Source organism: Eleutherodactylus coqui, chromosome 10 (assembly GCF_035609145.1).
Source record: "Eleutherodactylus coqui strain aEleCoq1 chromosome 10, aEleCoq1.hap1, whole genome shotgun sequence".
Classification (NCBI taxonomy): domain Eukaryota; kingdom Metazoa; phylum Chordata; class Amphibia; order Anura; family Eleutherodactylidae; genus Eleutherodactylus; species Eleutherodactylus coqui.
Window position 1 is genome coordinate 99,320,179 of NC_089846.1, and position 20,948 is coordinate 99,341,126.

General features: G+C 51.2%; 1 protein-coding gene across 1 annotated transcript; it reads left to right on the top strand.

Moving 5' to 3' along the window:
* Positions 1 to 16: 16 nt before the first annotated feature.
* On the top strand, positions 17 to 20,948 carry ABHD16A (abhydrolase domain containing 16A, phospholipase). Its single transcript, XM_066581623.1, has 20 exons — positions 17 to 271; positions 866 to 922; positions 1,132 to 1,198; positions 2,971 to 3,057; positions 7,531 to 7,616; positions 7,870 to 7,940; positions 8,021 to 8,143; positions 8,418 to 8,532; positions 8,607 to 8,708; positions 9,130 to 9,193; positions 12,777 to 12,826; positions 12,994 to 13,117; positions 13,508 to 13,612; positions 14,285 to 14,348; positions 14,787 to 14,843; positions 14,922 to 14,984; positions 16,168 to 16,244; positions 16,317 to 16,415; positions 18,060 to 18,106; positions 20,365 to 20,948. The coding sequence occupies exons 1-20, from the start codon at positions 107 to 109 to the stop codon at positions 20,446 to 20,448; spliced, it is 1,707 nt and encodes a 568-aa protein (XP_066437720.1). The 5' UTR covers positions 17 to 106; the 3' UTR covers positions 20,449 to 20,948.

A 20,948-nucleotide genomic window follows, 5' to 3' on the forward strand; every position in this document is an offset into this window, starting at 1 on the left:
CATTGTTGGTGCTCGCTGATTGGCTGAGCGGTTGTCAGTGACGTCAGGTGCCGCTTCTTCCCTCGGCTCTCCTGGTAACGGTCCCGGCCGGGACTGTAAGGGGAAGATGGCGGCCGGGGGAGAGGGCCTCATGCGGAGGTGGATCCGGGGCTTCGGGCTGCTCTATCTGTGCATCCGGGGCCCCCGGCTTTATCGGGTCTACCGGGTAAACGGGCGGGCGGCGATCGGGAGAGGCCGGCCACTGCAGGAAGCGGACCCCGAGGGCTCCTGGGTAAGAGAGGTTGCTGGCCTCACATGGGGTGCCCCGTGCGGAGCGTCCTTCTACTCTCTTAACTTGTTAGAACCTCTGCTTGCTGTCAGTGAATGGAAAGGAGGTGCCGGCAGACTTCCCACAGCTGAGGGTCCGGTACAGGTGTAGCCCTTCCTCAGTCATGTGACGTATCTGCACTGATAGTTTGCTGCGGGGCCTTGGAGTTGCATCGGCGCGGGGGTTTATGGGGTCTGCCTGCCGCAGGAACATTCTAGCACGTATGTGACTTGTATTCGCACGTCCGCTGCCGGCAGTCCAGATGGCTTGGAAGGCTTCCACTCACTGACAGTAAGCAGAAGTCAGACGGTCTCATTATAAAGCGGTCGGTGTGTAGTTACACCTGCGCTGCCACCGGGGGCAGGAGACAACCGTCCTGTGGGCTCTTGCCCTGCTCCCCCTCACAGATGCCCCGTCTCTATATCGTGACTGATCAGATTGTGGGGGTCCCGCCCCGGAGCCCCCTGTGCCCAGCAACGAGCGCAGTTCTCCAGAGATCCGTATTCGCCGCTCGCGTACGCTGGAGACGAGGGAGCTGATGTTGTTTCTGTCTTGCAGGAATCCTTCTATCAGCCCCGCGCTCTGGAGAAGCACACGGACAGCATCCTGGCGTGGGTAAGTGGTGCAGCGCCCGCAGGTGGCCCCCGGGGAGTGGCGGCGCAGGGCCGCTATCCCCCTGACTGATGGAATGAGCTCTATGAGGACCCTGCGTCCATCTTCTGCATGGTTGGGTGGAAGGGGGGCGGGCAGCTGGATGGCGAGGGGGTCTACAGCTGATCATAGGCGTCCCCCGCACCGTTATCTCTCCCCCTTTCTGTCTGCAGGTCTCCGTGCTGTGGACCATTTCTTACTACTCGTCCCCGCTCGCTGCCTTCTATATGTACAGAAAAGGTAAGTTTCTGGGATCTCTCCGGGCTCCGGCCCCCACCGGCGGGATGTGTCACATGACCGTATGTCAGGCGTTGGTTCCTCTACTGTAAATCCCGCGCCGTTGTTCCACTAATCAGGAGCCAAACTGCTGGATTATAGGGCATTTAAAGGGACAGTCCGCCATGACCGCCCCTTTACTGCAGCAATGCTGAACTAGAGGGAGGGGACAGAGAACAGACAGGATAGTCCTGTGCAGCGAACTGGGGGGCCGTACGACGCACCATCAGAGGGGCCCAGTGTTTAAGGGATGGGGCTTTACAATGCCGCATGATAAAGAGCGGTCAGGAGCTGTGAGAGGGGCCGTTATCTGAAGCGCAGCTGTCGCCTATGATTATGTATTTCCTACCCCGTCTCCTCCTGCGGGGGGCCCCGCTGTGGGTCCAGTTAGCAGTCCCCTTACACGTGGTGGTCCGTAGGATCCCTGCGCTGACTCAGGGATAACCTGCCGCTGACTCAGCGTTTGGCGCTCCTTCAGTCTGCCGTACAGAGGATGGGGCAGATCCACGCTGTAGACATGGGGGCCATTTTACTCCGAACAATAATTGTTTAGCTTCTTGCCGGATCGCAGGAATCTGAATGATGGTTCCGCGTAAACGCCGGCAGCAACTGAATGGCAAGCGATGATTCCTTCGTTGTTCGGTTCCTGCAGACATAACAAACGCACGGCGATCGGCTTGTGTGATTCTCTACAGACGACACCCTGTTTATCGTCAGCGGAGGCGGACTGAAATGCCCAGCAGTCCCATGTAAAACAGCCCTAAGACCGTCTTACAATCCACCAGGGGCCACAGCGCCTCCGCTGGATGATGAATCTGCAGCATCCTCAGGCTGTTTAGTGTGACTTCATCCCACCTATTAGTTGGCTTAGGGCGCTGTTACACGGGACGATCTGTCGGGGGCGGCGCTAATCGCTCCTATGCCTCTGCATCGTTGGTGAGTGGAGGTGGAGCGGCGGGGATCGTTCCACCCGACTGTCTCCATTCACAGTAAGCAGGCAGTTGTTCATAAGTGGTGCTGCCTGTTCATACGGCCGATCCCTCTTCAGCTTTACTACATGCAAGACCTGAATGACGAACAGAACGCGAGCGACATCTTGTCTGTCGTTCAGTCGGGACGTTTACATGAATGATCTTGGATCGCAGGAATCTGAACCAAATTATCGGCCCGTGGAAAAGGCCCTTCAGTCTGCAAAACGTTTTAGCATAATTTTTGTTGTGAACTTTCTTGCACGCTTAGGCCATGCCCCTTTTCATGAAGCCACGCCCCCTTGTCATACAAATTGTGAAAAGTGTTTGAAAAAAAAACCAAACATAGTAAATGTTTCAGCAACCAATTAAGACCATTTTCTGGTGCAGGAAGCGGACGGCTCCGTACATTGTGCAGTGGTCCGAGTTGGTACACTGAGCAATGTACAGAACTACCTAAAGAGAGCAAGATATGCGCCAACACCCTCTCAGAGTCTGTTCACACCTGGAGGATTTGGAGTGGATTTTCTGCTGCGGCAAATCTACGCGAAATGGTGCAGATTTCACTCCTTCAAATAAAGGGATGAAATCCGCTGCAAATTCTCAGTAAGACCCATACTGATTGGTGCGGATTTTCTGCCACAGACTTTTAGCGCTGCACCTCATCCATGACCTATATGCCACGTGTGAACAGCCCCGTAACGCTCCACCCCGCTCTCTGATCTCTCCTGAGCTGCTGTATAACGTTCTTGTGATGTTGTATTACAGGATACATGACTGCGGCCCGGATGATCCCGCTAACGCAGTACGGATTAACCCTCATGTTCCTGCTGGCGGGAATCGCATGTCTGAGAGGTGAGACTCTTCTCCAGGATTGCGTTCTCCATAGGTTGTGTATTCTGCATCACTGTGGACTGTTGTAAGGGCTGAGATGTTTTTCACGAACGTGAGTGGATGGCGAATGCAGGCCAGGAACGGTAGGAGAGACGGCGCTCTGTGCGGTTGTTCTTATCCTCCTGGTTTGCAATGTTTTGGCATCCATGCTTTCTTCAGAAAGGCCAAGATGGCTGAAACGTCCCACAGCAGGACACTCCATATTTCCTCCTATCACAGTGCCGGGTCTCCTGTCTACTGGATCGAATGCCAGGGGTCCCGGACAACATCTCAGCAAGGGAGCGTCCCACATCTAGGTATAGAACTTCCTGTTGTGCCAGTCACTACCCAGGACTGGTATTAGTGGGTGGCAGACTGAGCAGTTAGCAGGGCCCCTGGGGGCCAATCATCCAGGGATGACCTGAGGGAATGGAAAGCCATTCAGTACTACCGTTGCGAAAATTTAAGAAACTCCCGCAACAAAGATCTTTAATGTAAAGGCAAATCTTTTCTCAAGAACGTTTAACATCGTGTACGTAAATACTCACGCTGATGGATAGTCAGAATCATGGCTGTCCACTGTGTGCTTAGTATATTTATATTTAAATCCCACCCCATCACATAATCCCCTAAAACCAATCACTGCTTTGCGTCTGAAGAAAAACTCAGATTTAATAATGTAGTGCAATATCATGCCTGCGATGTAATCCATAATGATATCCATTAATAATTTAAAATGCATAGTAGATATCTTTCTGGATTAAATTGCAGACATGATATTGCGCTACATTAATAAATATGAGTTTTTCATCATACTTTATACTTAACTCAGTGATTGGTTTTAGTGGATCATGTGATGGGGTCGTTTTAAATAAATACTTATATACCCGTGATTAGGGCGGCTTCACACCAATGTATTTGCGTATGTTCTGTTCACTGCGTATTGTCTGATTTTGCACATGCAGTACGCAGTGAATATAATCCATTGATTTCGCATGCGTGTATTTTGTGTGCGCATTTCGGCCACACAAAAAAAAAATCGGAACACGCTATATTTTCCTGCGTATTTGTGCACCAAAGGTCCCATAGAAGTCACTGAAGAGGGGGGGGGGGGGGGGTGCAGAAATGCATTCGCAAGTAGATGCATGAAACCCTGCGCTATTGCACTGGAAAAAAGACACCCGGAACTAATTAGCCATTTCAATTAATGTGTTTGCCCGTGTCCTGAGGCAGAAAAAGTACAGTAAAATACGCCGATTTGCGTGCAAAAAACCTTGTTCATGGTGCAAAAACTGTGTTACAGCACATGCAACTGCGCTTGTGTCCGTGTGAAGCTGGACTTGGGTATCCAGCGCGTTTGACTATCCGTCCTATCAGTGTGAGCTCTTATGCGACGTTAAACGTTCTTCAGTAAAGATTTGCTTTCACATAGAATATCTTTGGCGCAGGCGTTCCTTGGAGTTTTGCAGGTTACCGTGCGCACAAGGTCTGACCGGTGAGCGGACTATTTATTATCTGGGTGCACGTTCGGTTCTACCACTGCCCTGCCTGACAGCAGACTGAAACTCACCGTAGAGCTGCCTTCACACGTAGCGGATGAGCGTAAAACCTACGGATTCTGACAGAGTTCGCCCCTCATTTCCAAAACTGAAATCTGCAGTATAAATTGACTTTTTGAGGATCTGGTATCCGCACCGCAGGTCTGTGCGCCATTCTTCACTCTGGACTGTCTCGCATTGTGTGGATGAAATTTCTGGAAATGTTTTGGAAGTTTTTCTGCAAAAAATACTGCAGCCGGATGTAATGCTGAGAAATGTAACGCGCTGCGCCAAAGTGTTTGTAATTCATGGGGACTTTTTTACAAGCTTTGTTAGCGGCTTTCCGCCGGGGCCACGTCTGGCGCGTCGCCTTCTCCTCCTTTCCGCCGGGGCCACGTCTGGCGCGTCGCCTTCTCCTCCTTTCCGCCGGGGCCACGTCTGGCGCGTCGCCTTCTCCTCCTTTCCGCCGGGGCCACGTCTGGCGCGTCGCCTTCTCCTCCTTTCCGCCGGGGCCACGTCTGGCGCGTCGCCTTCTCCTCCTTTCCGCCGGGGCCACGTCTGGCGCGTCGCCTTCTCCTCCTTTCCGCCGGGGCCACGTCTGGCGCGTCGCCTTCTCCTCCTTTCCGCCGGGGCCACGTCTGGCGCGTCGCCTTCTCCTCCTTTCCGCCGGGGCCACGTCTGGCGCGTCGCCTTCTCCGCCTTTCCGCCGGGGCCACGTCTGGCGCGTCGCCTTCTCCGCCTTTCCGCCGGGGCCACGTCTGGCGCGTCGCCTTCTCCGCCTTTCCGCCGGGGCCACGTCTGGCGCGTCGCCTTCTCCGCCTTTCCGCCGGGGCCACGTCTGGCGCGTCGCCTTCTCCGCCTTTCCGCCGGGGCCACGTCTGGCGCGTCGCCTTCTCCGCCTTTCCGCCGGGGCCACGTCTGGCGCGTCGCCTTCTCCGCCTTTCCGCCGGGGCCACGTCTGGCGCGTCGCCTTCTCCGCCTTTCCGCCGGGGCCACGTCTGGCGCGTCGCCTTCTCCGCCGGGGCCACGTCTGGCGCGTCGCCTTCTCCGCCGGGGCCACGTCTGGCGCGTCGCCTTCTCCGCCGGGGCCACGTCTGGCGCGTCGCCTTCTCCGCCGGGGCCACGTCTGGCGCGTCGCCTTCTCTGCCGGGGCCACGTCTGGCGCGTCGCCTTCTCCGCCGGGGCCACGTCTGGCGCGTCGCCTTCTCCGCCGGGGCCACGTCTGGCGCGTCGCCTTCTCCGCCGGGGCCACGTCTGGCGCCTCGCCTTCTCCGCCGGGGCCACGTCTGGCGCCTCGCCTTCTCCGCCGGGGCCACGTCTGGCGCCTCGCCTTCTCCGCCGGGGCCACGTCTGGCGCCTCGCCTTCTCCGCCGGGGCCACGTCTGGCGCCTCGCCTTCTCCGCCGGGGCCACGTCTGGCGCCTCGCCTTCTCCGCCGGGGCCACGTCTGGCGCCTCGCCTTCTCCGCCGGGGCCACGTCTGGCGCCTCGCCTTCTCCGCCGGGGCCACGTCTGGCGCCTCGCCTTCTCCGCCGGGGCCACGTCTGGCGCCTCGCCTTCTCCGCCGGGGCCACGTCTGGCGCCTCGCCTTCCCCGCCGGGGCCACGTCTGGCGCCTCGCCTTCCCCGCCGGGGCCACGTCTGGCGCCTCGCCTTCCCCGCCGGGGCCACGTCTGGCGCCTCGCCTTCCCCGCCGGGGCCACGTCTGGCGCCTCGCCTTCCCCGCCGGGGCCACGTCTGGCGCCTCGCCTTCCCCGCCGGGGCCACGTCTGGCGCCTCGCCTTCCCCGCCTTTCCGACGGGGCCACGTCTGGCGCCTCGCCTTCCCCGCCTTTCCGACGGGGCCACGTCTGGCGCCTCGCCTTCCCCGCCTTTCCGACGGGGCCACGTCTGGCGCCTCGCCTTCCCCGCCTTTCCGACGGGGCCACGTCTGGCGCCTCGCCTTCCCCGCCTTTCGGACGGGGCCACGTCTGGCGCCTCGCCTTCCCCGCCTTTCGGACGGGGCCACGTCTGGCGCCTCGCCTTCCCCGCCTTTCGGACGGGGCCACGTCTGGCGCCTCGCCTTCCCCGCCTTTCGGACGGGGCCACGTCTGGCGCCTCGCCTTCCCCGCCTTTCGGACGGGGCCACGTCTGGCGCCTCGCCTTCCCCGCCTTTCGGCCGGGGCCACGTCTGGCGCCTCGCCTTCCCCGCCTTTCGGCCGGGGCCACGTCTGGCGCCTCGCCTTCCCCGCCTTTCCGCCGGGGCCACAACAGCTTTTGGTTTAGAAACCTATGTGCCATCGCCTTGCAGCCGCTTTCTCCTCTTATGCCTGGGGGAAGGGCCTGCCATCCAGCCGGACAGGGAACAAAGAGGTAGCACCCGTCGCCGCCTTCAGTGATTTCTGTCCGACAGAGGACCTCTTTGTGGACCATTGGTCCTCCCGCATGGACTGCAGAGCTATTTATCAGTCTTGGTATCTGGCGCCCGGCCTGACACCTCGCGAGTGTTATTTGTATGGGGTCTGCTCTCCGATATGACTTAAGAGGGTATGTAGATCTTGCATCCCATTCTCTATATGATCGTTTAGTCCCTCCCGTTGGCTTCTCCCCGGTGGAATTGGGGGTCTGGGTAGGCGTCTCAGGTGCGCGGTTTTGGTAATTGTGTTCTCCTGAGCGCCTGCCGTAGGATAACATAATACTGATAGGAGGTGATGCCTGTATATTTCCCACCTCTTGAAATTTTTTGGAATTTGCTGAAGGAGGTGGCGGGGCTCCCTATTGTGCCCTGTCCCTCTGTAGGGAGCGCTGCCATAGGTGAGAGGAAAACCCAATTACCGGTAAGTGTGGCTACCATTGTTATCTCTAGTAACAATCTTGTCTATACTTGTAATGAGCCGGCTTTGGATCGCTGGAGGGTCATGGGTGTCTTTTCCTCTTTCCAGGTCTGGGCAGATGGAGTAATCCTCAATATATTCAGTTTATAAGCATTTTACAGAGAACAAAGATGGATGATTGTCCGGAGAACAAGGTAACGACTGCAGCATGATGGGGGAGGGGGTGACCTTACAAGAGATGGCCGTAGACTGGGGTCTGTCCCCCACTATGGTATATAGTCGCTGCCTTTTATGGGAAGCCGTATAAGCTCCTGATGAGCTTTATCCTGCAGCTGCTCCGCACAGTGCTTTACCGTAGTGCCTGTAGCACAATCCGTTCTGCATTTCTGCCTCTTCTTACTTCCGGTGAATTCCGCCATGTTTGTAACCTCTTTCTTTTTATCACAGAGAATGTTGTCCAATTTCAACTTTGACTTTCGCAGTTGGCCCGTGGATTTCCGATGGGATGAAACCAGCAGGTGCATCATTGTATACTGAGCTTGTAATTAGGGAGTTAATAGGAATGTTACATCATTAACCCTTTTCTGTCTCCTCTTAGTAAAGATGACCAGAAATCAGGCCTACCGGGAGATGTAGCTTTATTAAAGGCCGAACCCCGGACACGAGGCGCAGCTGACAGTTTCTTACAACGGGTGCAGAAGCTGCCTTGTCAGATAACCAGGTAGTGTATGGTGCAGCTCAGCCGGATTATAAAGGCATATCCTAGCACTACAGCGCTGCTTTATAAGGTGGCAATAGGCTGTTTTTTGGGGTTTTCTTGTGCAGTTTTTGAATGCCCCATAAATGCATCTATGAGAACCCGGCTGTGAGTTCTGCAATCTGCCGCATTACTCAATCTGCATCCTTTTTTATTTTCCTATTTGTAAAACTTTTTTCTATTTCCAAAAACTTCCAAAAATAATCTGCGTATCTCAGACAGCTCTCCTCTCTCGCAGTTACATGGTAGCACACTCGTTCGGCCGACGGATGCTGTACCCGGGCTCCGTGTACCTCTTACAGAAGGCGCTCATGCCGATGTTATTACAGGGCCAGGCCCGTCTTATAGAGGAGGTGAGTCTGAAGTATTGTGTGTCCGCTCATACATCTGTAATGCCGCCATCCCTACTAACTCCGCTTTCTCCTAGTATAATGGGAAACGAGCCAAGCTGCTGGCGTGTGACGGAAATGAAATAGACACCATGTTCGTAGACCGTAGAGGCGCTGTTGAGCGCAATGGAGCAAAGCTGGTAAGAATAGCAGTTGGTTGTCTAGTGTTGCCTCTCTTCCTGGCAGGCTGTCCTCTCTGTACTCGGAAAGCAGTATGAGGGGTCGGGCACGTCTGGGGGCACAGCTCAGCTTTTGCCAAGTGCTTTGCTGAAGTGTCATCCCAAAAAGACTTTAGTAGTCAGATTTGTGGTTCCTGGCAGTTGCCAAGCTCAGTGACTCTTAATAATGTAGAGGTCCTGGTACCGTACAAGGGAAATGGCTGTGTCCCCTTACATCAATAGGTGAGGGCAGCTGGAGGTCTTCATAGTGCCTGTTAGTGCCAGCGTAATCATCTGTGGGCTGCAGTCTCTGCTCTGATTCATCCTTGCTGCATGTCAGATACAACAATTTATAAGTTGTTTTCTCTCGTCGTTCTCATCCTTTTTCTCTTCCTCCGGCCAGGTCATCTGCTGTGAGGGCAACGCTGGGTTCTACGAGGTCGGCTGCATTTCCACTCCCCTTGAAGGTCAGAGAACTGTGGGGTCTTATTCAATAGATCTTCCATTCTGTTTGGATCCCGAAGGGCAATATTCAGCGAGATCGCATCATGTATTGGTTGAATGTGCAGACTTCAGTTTATTGTATGCATTTACACAGGTTAAGTGTGAAGGTGCAGAATACAGTAACAAGCACAAGCTTCAGCTCTCATACACATCTAATATCTGCATAAGAAATGCAGCACAATTTGATCAAATTGTGTGTGCGTGCGTGCGCGCTCACCCGCCACATCCAGGCAAACCTTAATCGATGGGTACCTAGCTCTACAGACGCCTCTCTTTAACCCCTTAATGACTGCCCCATCGGGAAACTACGTCCTGCTGTTGCAGGACGTGTATGGAGGGAGGTAGCGGCGCTATCTCCCTCCATACAGCGCGGGCATCAGCTGTTTATTACAGCTGACACCCACGGGCAATAGCTGCGCTCGGCCGTTCGCGGCTATTAACCCTTTAAATGCCGCTGTCAATTCTGACAGCGGCATTTAAATCCCCCGAACGCTGTTCGGGGGTCCCGCACGGCCCCCCCGCGGTGAGATCGGGGGATCCGTGCAGGTGTCATGGCAGCCGGGGGCTTAATGAATGGCCCCAGGGCTGCCTTAGCAGACTGCCTATCAAGCCATCCACACAGGGTGGCTTGAAAGACTGCCTGTAAAAAAGCAGTATGACGTAATGCTATAGCATTACGTCATACTGCAGGAGCGATCAAAGCATCGCATGTTAAAGTCCCCCAGGGGGACTTCAAAGTAATGTAAAAAAAATAATCAATAAAGTTTTTTTAATTGTTAAAAAAAAAAAGTTCTAAAAGTTTAAATCACCCCCCTTTTGCCATATCCATTATTAAAAAATCTAAATCCTAAAATAAAAATATGTATTTGGTATCGCTGCGTCCGTAAAAGTCTGATCTATCAAACTAGTGCATTATTTTTCCCGCATGGTGAACGTCGTCTGAAAAAAAAAAATAAAGAACGCCAGAAATACACTTTTTCAGTCACCCTGTCTCCCAGAAAAAACGCAATAAAAAGCGATCAAAAAGTTGTATGTATTCCAAATTGATACTATCGGAAGCTTCAGGACATCCCGCAAAAAATGAGCCCTTGCTCAACTACATCGACGAAAAAATAAAAAAGGTATTGCGCGCACAAAATGACCGCAGAAAATAATTGAAAAAAATTAAATACCTTAAAAAAAAAAATAAAAGTACTACAGCAAAAAAAATACTATACAAGTTTGGTATCGTAGCAATTGTACTGACCCATAGAATAAAAATATCAGGTCGTTTTTGTTGCAATTTGTGTGCTGTAGAAACAGGACGCACCGAAAGATGGTGGAATGTCGTTTTTTTTCTATTTCTCTCCGCTAAGAATTTTTAAAAAGTTTTTCAGTAAATTATATGGTACAATAAATAGTGCCATTGAAAAATACAACTCGTCCCGCAAAAAACAAGCCCTCATACAGCGACGTAGATGGATAAATAAAGGAGCTACGATTTTTTAAAAGGGAGTAGGAAAAAACAAAAATGGAAAAAAGCAAAAAAGCTCCGTCACTAAGGGGTTAAGCTAAAAAGCCTCCACATGAATAGGAATGTTGGATACCTGACTATATACTATTAGTGAACCACTTGGTACAGATGAGAATATGGCGTGCATGACACATGTAGGCAGCCCCTCCTACACAAGTGCAATGCATACAAAATCCTCTACAGGACCTGCTTTTCCTGTTATGCCTGCTTATGGAACGGAAAGTTCAGAGCTCAGATGGTGGTTTCTTTGAAGAATACTTTCTCGCTCCCCCTCCTTCTACTCGGCGCTCTGTATCCTGTGTGCATATCGCTCCTCTTTCCTCCTTCTCTCACTGATATGGCAGCACACGGCGCTATGTTAGACCGTATAGGTCAGGAGTCTCCTCGGTTACATATACCCTTTCTTCACCCGTGATGCCTCTACAGGGTTTCAAGGGATTCTGTCGCAGGTTCGTGAGGTTCAGAGGACTGGAACAAAAGATTAAAAAGACACTGTCTTTGTCCGGACACTTGAGCGCTATTTACATACGGCGCTGGAGATATTCGGAGTTCAGTTGCGGCACCACAATTGATTACTAGAACTCGAAAATCAATGTGAAAACCGCCACCTGTTTTCAGTGTGAATCGGCAGATGTGAGCGTGTCACTTACTGACATGTATTTGGCAGCTGGTAGCCACAAGTGGATGAGTTGATTACTCATTTATTCAGCTAGCGCTTCCTGCAGAGCGTCGCCTGCACCGACATACGACTCTCTTGAGGCCTTATTACACTAAGTGACTTTCGGGCGCTATCCGTCCCAGCGATGATCACTCAATGAATGGAGGTGGAGCAGCTGGGAATCATTGCGGCTGACCACCTCCATTCACAGTAGACAGGCCGTTGTTCATAGATGGATGATGCAGCGGCGGACCAACGATTATTTTATGGTCTCCGTAAAAGATTCAATCAGTGAATATTATTTTTTTTTTTATCATCGCTGATTTGTTCTTTCTCTGCACACGTTTACACTGCACAACTATCATGCAAATCACAGTTTGCACAATAATCGTGCCAAGTAAAGAGCCTGTACTCGCCTGTGAACTGTAATTGTCCTGGCCTCAGTCTCCTGATTCCTAATGCTTTTGGGACTATTGATCTAGAGCCAGGATAGGGATGACGGTGAGCTCCCTGTGGCCGCCTCTCATGTCCAACCCTTGGAGAGCTCCTTATGAGCACTTCATACCTGTGTTTAAACTGTCCGTATTCTGGATGCGACACCCGCACTCCATGAGGTTCTGCTGTGCTGAATTTAGGCATCATGGTCCTAGACGGTCTTCTACGCTCAGTTCTGTAGATGCACTCGGGGGTCCTTGTTTGGCACCCAGAATATGACAGCTAAGCATAATGTGCCTTTACTGTGCATGTTCTATAAGATGTTCGGTGACCGCAGTTTATATTATCACCTGATTGACATTCACCGCTCTCTTTGCCAGGTACAACTTGCTTAGGGTGGTTTTACACAGGACGAATGTCTGGTAAACGATGCCCGACACTCGTCCTTGTGTGTCCTCGCTCCTGTGCTATTGCACGGGAGCTAGAAACGCTGGCTCACTCACAGAACGGCCAGCAGGCGGTGGGGCAGTGCAGGAGAGTTCTCTTCTCACTCTCCCCCGCCCCTCTCCATTCAGTACTGAACGGCCGCTATTTAAACTGAATGATTAGCGATCAGTGACATATGCAGCATAAGTGATAGATAATGAGCTGATCGCTCATCGTTCAGTGTTAACAGCTGCCATTCAGTACTGAACAGCCGCTGTGTTATGTCAATGGAGAGGGGCTGGGGAGCGAGAGGAGAGAAATCTCCTACAGTCTCGCGGCTGTAAGCCAGCGATACTAGCTCCTGGGCAGGTGCATGAGAGCGAGTATGTGCGGGGACAAGTGTTGGGCATCGTTTGCCTGACACTCCTCCCGTCTAAAAGGACCCTTAGTCGTGTGTTGGTTGGTTGCAATCTTGATGAAAACTTGAGCCCTAATAATGAGTTTTGTTTTTTAGCGGGCTACTCTGTGCTTGGCTGGAATCATCCCGGATTCGCAGGCAGTACGGTAAGATTGGGAGACTGGGGAATGTTGGGTGCAGGATGAGTAAAGCCGATGACCCTCTGTAGTGTGAAGTAGAGGAATATACTGATTGCTACCTTTTTAGGGGACTTTTTAGGGGTCACATCTGACCTACAACGCCTGAATACTTACAGGGGTGTCTTTCTCCGCAGGGCGTACCTTTTCCTCAGAATGAAGCAAACGCCATGGATGCAGTGGTGCAGTATGCAGTCTACCAACTCGGCTTCGAGCTGCAAGACATCATTGTGTACGCCTGGTCCATAGGGGGCTTCACAGGTGTGAGACAGGAGCCGATCATGGACAAGATTCTTGGGGATGGGTTATTTCATAACAGAATGTTAGATGTTATGAACGAGAAGGGGTTCTGGAAGGGGCAGCACTAAGAACAGGCAGGGTATGTACGATCCTCTGGCTCAAAATTGGGGGGGGGGGGGGTTAGTAAGCTGAACTAGATGGACATGTGTCTTCTTGCAGCCTTACGTATTATGTTACGTGACAGAGTAATGTGGGGGGGCAGCACTAAGAACGTACGAGATGGAGGAGTGCTGGAAGTAAGAGACGTGGGTGATATAATGAGAGGCACTAAGAACGTGTGCTGCATACAAGATGGATGGGCAGTCCTAAGGACGTGATCTGGAGATTAATGGATTGTCTTTATTTCTGCAGCTACATGGGCCGCCATGTCCTATCCTGACCTCAGCGCCATCGTCCTTGACGCCTCCTTCGATGACCTTGTTCCTCTCGCCTTGAAAGTGATGCCAGAAAGTTGGAGTGAGGAACTATTTCTTACATTTGTGATGCAGAGCTGATTGCTTCTTGCGGCTTCTCTTCATCGTCTTCTCCCCTCTCATCTGCCTGTCTGGTTGTTTTGCCCAACTTTTTGCCATTTTCCCAGGATGTGGAACGTGAAGTTTTCAGTCAGCGATAGCGTCTTCTGTAAATGCACGGTCTTGATTTGTCTGTATGTAGCGAGGCCATCTTCAGGCTTTCTTGTCTGAAGAAGTCATTAAGGAGAATGTCTGTCTGAGATATTGAACATCTGAGGGCAGCAAAAGTAATACAATTAAATGGAAGCTATACTCACTGGTTTTAGCCCTGCCGCTCCGGTCTTCTCTGCTGGAGTGATGTGCCCATATTGTCACCAGCAGGGCATGGAACTGGTGAATATGCTTCTTCTTCTTTTTTTTTTTTTTTCTTTTGCTGCCCTTTAAACACACTTTAATATCTCAGCCCCCTTTAAGGATTTCCAGAGCACTTGAACTTGACCCATTACAGTCCTCTCCATCATTCGTGCTTGTGAGTGTATTGGCCCCCACGGACGTGACTTCAGCAGGGGTCCGCGCAGGTCTGTGGCTAGGTCTGGCTGTAGATCCTTCAGCTAGATTGATATTCTCATGTGCACTTGAGGAAGTTGCATTTACTCATTCACGTATTTTTCCATAGGAGGACTCGTTACCAGAACAGTTCGAAAGTATCTAAACCTCAACAACGCGGAGCAGCTCTGCAGGTAAGTGTTCAGGAGCTCCTCATATAGGATGCCATTGCTGCGTTCTACAGGATGAGAAAAACATGGCTGCTTTCTCCCAGTACACATGGGATGTAATATTACAGTTTAGCCTTGTGCACTTCAAACGGCGGGAGCTGCAATACCGGACACAACCCACCGCAGGTTTGGAGGAAAAGAGCAGCCACGTTCTTCTAATCTCTTTAGTTGCATACACCATATGAAGGAGCAGATAGAAGATCGCAATTTTCCACGTTTTTTGAGTATGGCCATAAGGTGTAGTGGAGTCCGCACCATGCCTGCCTTCCTGCTGTCTTCTTCAGTTTTTGGCCGCCGTCTGCCATTTTTACGTTGCAGATTCGGGGTCCCGGTGCGCCTCTGTCAGTACAAGGTGTCTCTCTGCCAAATAAAATCGAATCTCTCTCTTTCGGTTTCTTGAAGGTATCAGGGTCCCATATTACTGATCAGAAGAACAAAGGATGAAATCATTACAACCACGTAAGTATATAAGGCAGCGTCTGGTGAATGAGCGTAACACAAAGATGGCCGCCTTCACTGTTGCTTACCTGTTTCCAGAAACCCAGATGACGTTGCATCCAACCGAGGCAATGATCTTCTCCTCTGCCTGCTGCAGCATCGGTGAGTATCCAACATTGCGGGGGAAGGGCTGAACTGAAGGGATGCTTTTTTTCCTGTTTAACAAGCTGTTAGTATGGATCTGAGCGATCGTCTATCCATAATCCCAGGAATGTGCAGTGCGGAATTACTGTGGGGATGAGATTTGCATGTGATGCGTTTCGCATAAAATAAGGCCTCATGTCCACGGAAAAAATCAGGCCCGCCGCGGATTCTCCCTACAGAATCCCGCAGCGGGTCCCTCCTTTCCTGTGGACATGAGGCCTAAAAAGAAGATTTACTTACCTGTCCGGGCGCTGCGAATTTGCCCTCCGCGGCCGGATCTTCTTTCTTCGGCCCGGCGGATGTGCTCAGTACACCGGCAGCGTGCCACGCACATGCGCCGTGCACTCCATTTTTAATTTTTAAAAAATTTTTTTTTGAACTCCTGCTGTCCCGCGCTGGAGAGCAGGAATTCAGCTGTTTGTGTGCCGCGGATCCGGACGGCTTCCATAGGCTTCAAAAGAAGCCTGCCGGAGCCCCGCACTAAAATGGAGAATGCTGCGGGTTTTTTCCCGCACACGCAATCTGCGCCTCCAGGGGAAAATGACATCCGCAGGTATTTAATTACCTGCGGGTGTCCAATGCATCCCTATGGGGCGCGGATCACGCGTGCGGGTGATCCGCTGCGGATCTGTCCCTGTGGACATGAGGCCTAAAGGTTTTCCTTCCACCATGTGTCTTAACTGATGAGCAATTTAGAGAATACATCGCTCATGTGCATGACCCCCCCCCCCCCATTCAAAAGAATGGGGTTCATATTTGATTTTAACGCCCGTGTAAAGGCAGCCTAAAGCTATATTCTCTTCCCATAACCTTCTGGTGTGTTGCTTGGTCCAACCTCTGGAAGCCCACCCTGATCTCCTGAAGGCTAGAAGCCCCTTCAGCGTCTTCCCTGCACAGCGGAGCTCTCCGCTATATCCGCTGAATGGGTTCTCTGCACCGTGGATGCCGGGAGCGCTGCTGTGAAGGAGTTGCTGCATTCTGAGAATCAGCGGTGGTCTGCAGTCTTAGAACCATAATGATCAATATGTCATCCCTTGACACTGAGAAGAACCCCTTTCATGATTCCGCAGGAGTACCGCCATGGAGACTAGCCTGCTTGCAGGTCTCTCTCCTGCTTATCCTTCTCTTTTTGTATGTGCAGTTACCCCAATGTGATGACAGAAGAGAGCAGGAGGGCGGTGAGGATGTGGCTGGCAGCCAGCACTCCGGAAGAAGAAGGTGAGTCCGTCCGTTTTCTGTCCATCCTGTTGTGTGGCCGTGGGATTCTCACACTTGTCTATCTTTATGCAGCCTCTGTACTAAGTCACTATGGGGTCGAGGAGGACTGGTGTCTGTCTGTCCTAGAGTCCTATAAAGCCGAGAATTTGGGACAGTATCCGTGGAGCGTCGGTAAGTACCGCCTTCCATCAAGTGGTGGGGGCGGCTCCAGACCGTTGTGGGAAAAGAGAATTGACTTACTGGGGAACATTCACATTCTCCCTTCACGGTTCTTGTATTAGGCAGCTATAGTTTGAGCATTTCTGACTCTTGTGCCACACATTAAAGGGATTGTCCACTTTCGAAAACTCAGTTCCATAGACCCTATTGGGTAGTTCTGAGATAGGGGGTCCCCTGCTTATGATCCTCTTACAGAGCAGTTCCAAGGAGTCCGTCTGCCTCTTTGTCCAGAACTGTCCTATATTAGGGTACATGCACATAAGCGAGAAACGCTTGCGAGTTTTGTGTTTGCGGGATGCACAAAACTAGTGCGAATATGACCTCCATCTTTTGAATGGGGTTAATCACCCTGTTCTTGTAAGCATCCATGCTATTGGATGCTTACAAGAACAAAATGGTGAATTGGTTAATAATGATATTGAGAAGGCCGAACTTTTAAATTCCTATTATGTATCTGTTTTCTCTCAGAAAGTAGATGCAACATCAACTGATCTTCCCTGTGCTATTGGGGGAATAAAAGAATGTGATTATTCCCTCTTAGGAATGCTGCAAGGTTAAAAATCACTGCATGTCCTATTTTTTTGGCATTCCCTCTGAACGCATTGCCAATTGTTTTTAATTGGACCTTTAAGGATCTTGTGAGCACTCGTGGGCAGTGCAGTGTGATGTTTCCCATTCAAATCCATATGAAACGCTTGCAATCCTCTAGTGCGTGTGCCCAGGAGGATCGCGGTTTGACAGAGGTGATGCAACGCGTTTTTGAGTTCATGTAAAACGCACATTGGCAAGCGCGATATTGGGATGAGTTTCTCGGCCCGATATCGCGCTTGCCCGTGTGAATGTAGCCTAACACAGACAGCCCATTGAGGTTAATGGACACTGTGTAATACTTCATTTTTCCTGTGGAGGCACTGCAGGTCGTTTGAACACTCACTGCCAGGTTTATGCATTACAGATGATTGTTCAGATCCCAGCAGGGGGACAATTTGTGACCTGCTTAGGGCCCTGTTCAGTGTAAATGAGCGAATGATAATTCATTCATCATTCAGTTTCTGCATGCATAAAAATCAGATGATGATCGGCCTATGTAGTTGTCTATCAATGACTGCCTATTGAGGCTAACTTCAGACGGGCGAGTGCGATATCGGGCTGTCATTCATGGCCCGATATCACACTCGCTGACATGCGAATTTGCCGCGGATACAAGGCTATTTTGTAACAAAACCGCCTCGCATCACCTCAGCAAAGTATCGATCCTCCCGTTGTTTTCAATTGGAGATGCATCGCATCGCACCGTGTGTGCCTGGCACGCAGTCGGAGGCTGCCACGGGCCCCATTGGGAACAATGGGAGATGCGATAGTAAGTGCTAAGATAGGGCATGCTGCAATTCGATTCCCACATCGCAACACACAAATCTTGTACCATTTCCCGTGTGAAGCCGGCCTTACTGTGAATGGAGGCGGACAGCCAGGACAATCTCCAAGCCACTCCACCTCTGTTCACGGAATGATGGTTGCTGGGACGCCTGTTGTCCCGTGTATAACGGTGGTGTCGGTCCTTTACAGTAACCTCATGCTTTGTCTTGTTTCGTTTAGGGGAGGAGATGACTCCGGAGGAGCTGCAGCAGCTGGCCCTATACCTTGTACGTATGGCGGGTTCTCATCCGTCTTCTTACCTGTCCCGCTCCCCTCGTGTCCCTATAAAGGAGTTACACAGTTTTGTTCTTGCGGTATAAATTGCCCAACCCTTGCCTTCCGCCCTGGAGCGCACGCCTGTGGTTCTGTTTCCACCCTGCCCTGAGGAGCTCTTACTTGTTTTTTACCGCAGTGCTTGTACCCCACCTGTTGTATTCGCATAAAGGATCCGTTCATCCAGTTTCCATTTTTATATTCCACCAATGCGTCTAAAATACAGAATTGATCAACTTTGCAGATTGTTTTGATGGGAAAATATCCCACCGTGTTGTCTGCAGCTCCCATGCAGACCTATGTGACCCCACGGATACAGTGCGCAAACAAGCCTTATGCGGGGTCTCATCCTGCAGTCATGTTACTCCTGCCGGATACTACCTCTTAACCTGTCTATAGGGGGGCCGGGGCTCCTGGGTTTAAATCTGACCCTGACATTTGCATGGAGTTCGTATGTTCTGTGTTCATCTCTTTCCTCCTGTGGAGTATATCAGCACCCTATGAGCGGAGGTTTTGGGGTTAGACATGACTGCAGAATTGGGCTACACAGGGCTTGTGTATAGGTCAGCGTAGGAGCTGTGTACACTATTTTTAATCACAGCTCTTTCCAAAGTTTTGGGAGTTTTTTTTCTCACTTATTTTGGATGCATTGGTGGAGCCGAGGTGGACGGCCTGAGCAGTCCTTGTCTGTCCGTCGACTTCTACAGTAACCAGCTGTACTTAAGGGACTTGTAATATGTGCAGAAGAAATATAAGCCCTTCCCTGAAAATGAGCCCTAGCTGCACTACATGGGGGGGGGAAACTCAATCCTTCCCTAGCAGGCGACCTCTGGGTCCCTCATGCTGGTCTCCGTCACTTCGGCAGTCTTCCGTGTAGTCCTCGAGTTGAATACCCCGCATCCAGGAATAAAGTGCTGTGATTGGGTGGGGCGGTGTTCCTTAATCAATAAGAGCCAGCGCTCAAAGAACCAATCACAGCCATTCATTGAATGACATCATCTCGGCGCTGAGGGCCACAAGGCAGACTGCCAAAACAGCCCAGCCTGAGGGACCCGGACACCGCCTGCTAGGTGAGTATTAAGACACTCCTAACCCCTCCCCAAAAATAAGACACTGTACCTCTTTTGGGGCAAAAATCAATATAAGACAGTGTCTTATTTTGGGGAAGCTGGATTGTCCCATCACAGATCAAATACAAAGCTAAAATACGCTTGTCTAAAAGCGCCCTTAGGCCATGTCCACACAGTGGAATTCACCATGAAATTTTCCATAACAAAAGCCACGACTTTTTGCCGTGTATCGTTGTGCAGAATTTGCCCTGTCAATAAGCAAAATCCACGTGTGGAATTTAAAATGTGGAAAATCCCCTTTCTGAGCATTTCTGCATAAAGAATTTACATGTCGCTTCTTGACGCAGAAACGTTCAGAAAGGCGATTTTTCTGCATCTGAATTTCGCATACAGATCTGACCCATAGACAGGGCAAAATTCCGCTGAGGGAACATACCCTCAATCCATTGTTGTAGGTTTTTTGGGTTTTTTTTTTGCACCACACCCTCATATATACGGAGTTTTCTGCGTCTCTAGAAGAAATATTCCGCACATGTGCAAAGAGCCCTTTAAGAACCTTTCACAACATCCCCTACCTGAAACCAGCCCTGAGATCTCTATTGTCAGCAGGGCCGTTGAAGGGAATGGGAGTAGCAATGAGCATGCACGGCCGCCGCTGCTTCATGCTGTAGAAACTGGAACACAGCGGGCGCTGCATATCAGGCATGGGCTATCAGGCTGCGTTCACCTGTAGCAGGTTTGGAGCAAAATTCTACATTTGTGTACCGTACAATGTAAGAGGATGAGCTTTTATCGACGCCCCCACCCTCCCCAGTCACTCTACAGCAGGAGCGTCACGCTGTGGATTTTCACCAGAAAATGAATTCATTGCAATGTAGTGAAAACTGCAGCAAAATCTGCATATTGCCTTTCTCTGTGGTGTAGTAACTTAAGCTAAAGGAGTACTGTAAACAGTAGATGTGTCTCCCTCCTCCCATATTTGAGACTCCCTTGTCTATGTGGTTGCTGCATACAGACAGGTACTGGATATTGAAGTAGCTACAAAAAGTTCTGCTCTTCACCTTTTATGCTATGTAATTCTTGGCTTGCCTTGCCTTGCCTTGCCTTCCTCCACTGCTGTCTAACCGGCTCCCTCTCTGCAGGCACAGAAGTATCTAAGCAACTTTGAAGCCACCCACTGCACTCCCCTCCCAACCAGCGCCTTCCAGATGCCCTGGAGTATATAGCCCGGGATGTGACTCTGCTGCCTGCACACCTGCTGTAAGCTCCGCCCCGTTACCTCTGACTGGCAGCTAACCGACGAGAGAGGCCGCCGTCTCTCATACCTCTTTGGACTACTGTTTTTTTTTAATAAATGGGTTGAGAACGAGATTGACTTATTAAAATGAGAAGCGTTCTTGTATAATATGTCGTCCCTGTCCAGGCGCCACTCTGCCCCTTGCTGGGGTTTGTTGGGCCACTATTTGATTGTGTCCTCCATAAGTCTGTGGAGTCCCTGGCAACCATCTTGGAGAATCTCAGTACGGTGACAGCGGCAGAGAATCCAATGCGATGGCAGACACTCTATATATGATCAGGAACGTTCTAGCATCCTCATTGTTGGATAAGTGTTGTGTCCTCTAGAACTTCATACATTCCATTACTGTCCATAAAGGGCTGTCACTGTCACTCATCTGACGTCCTCCATTAGGCTTTCGATCTCAATAAATTCATGTGCATGTCTCCA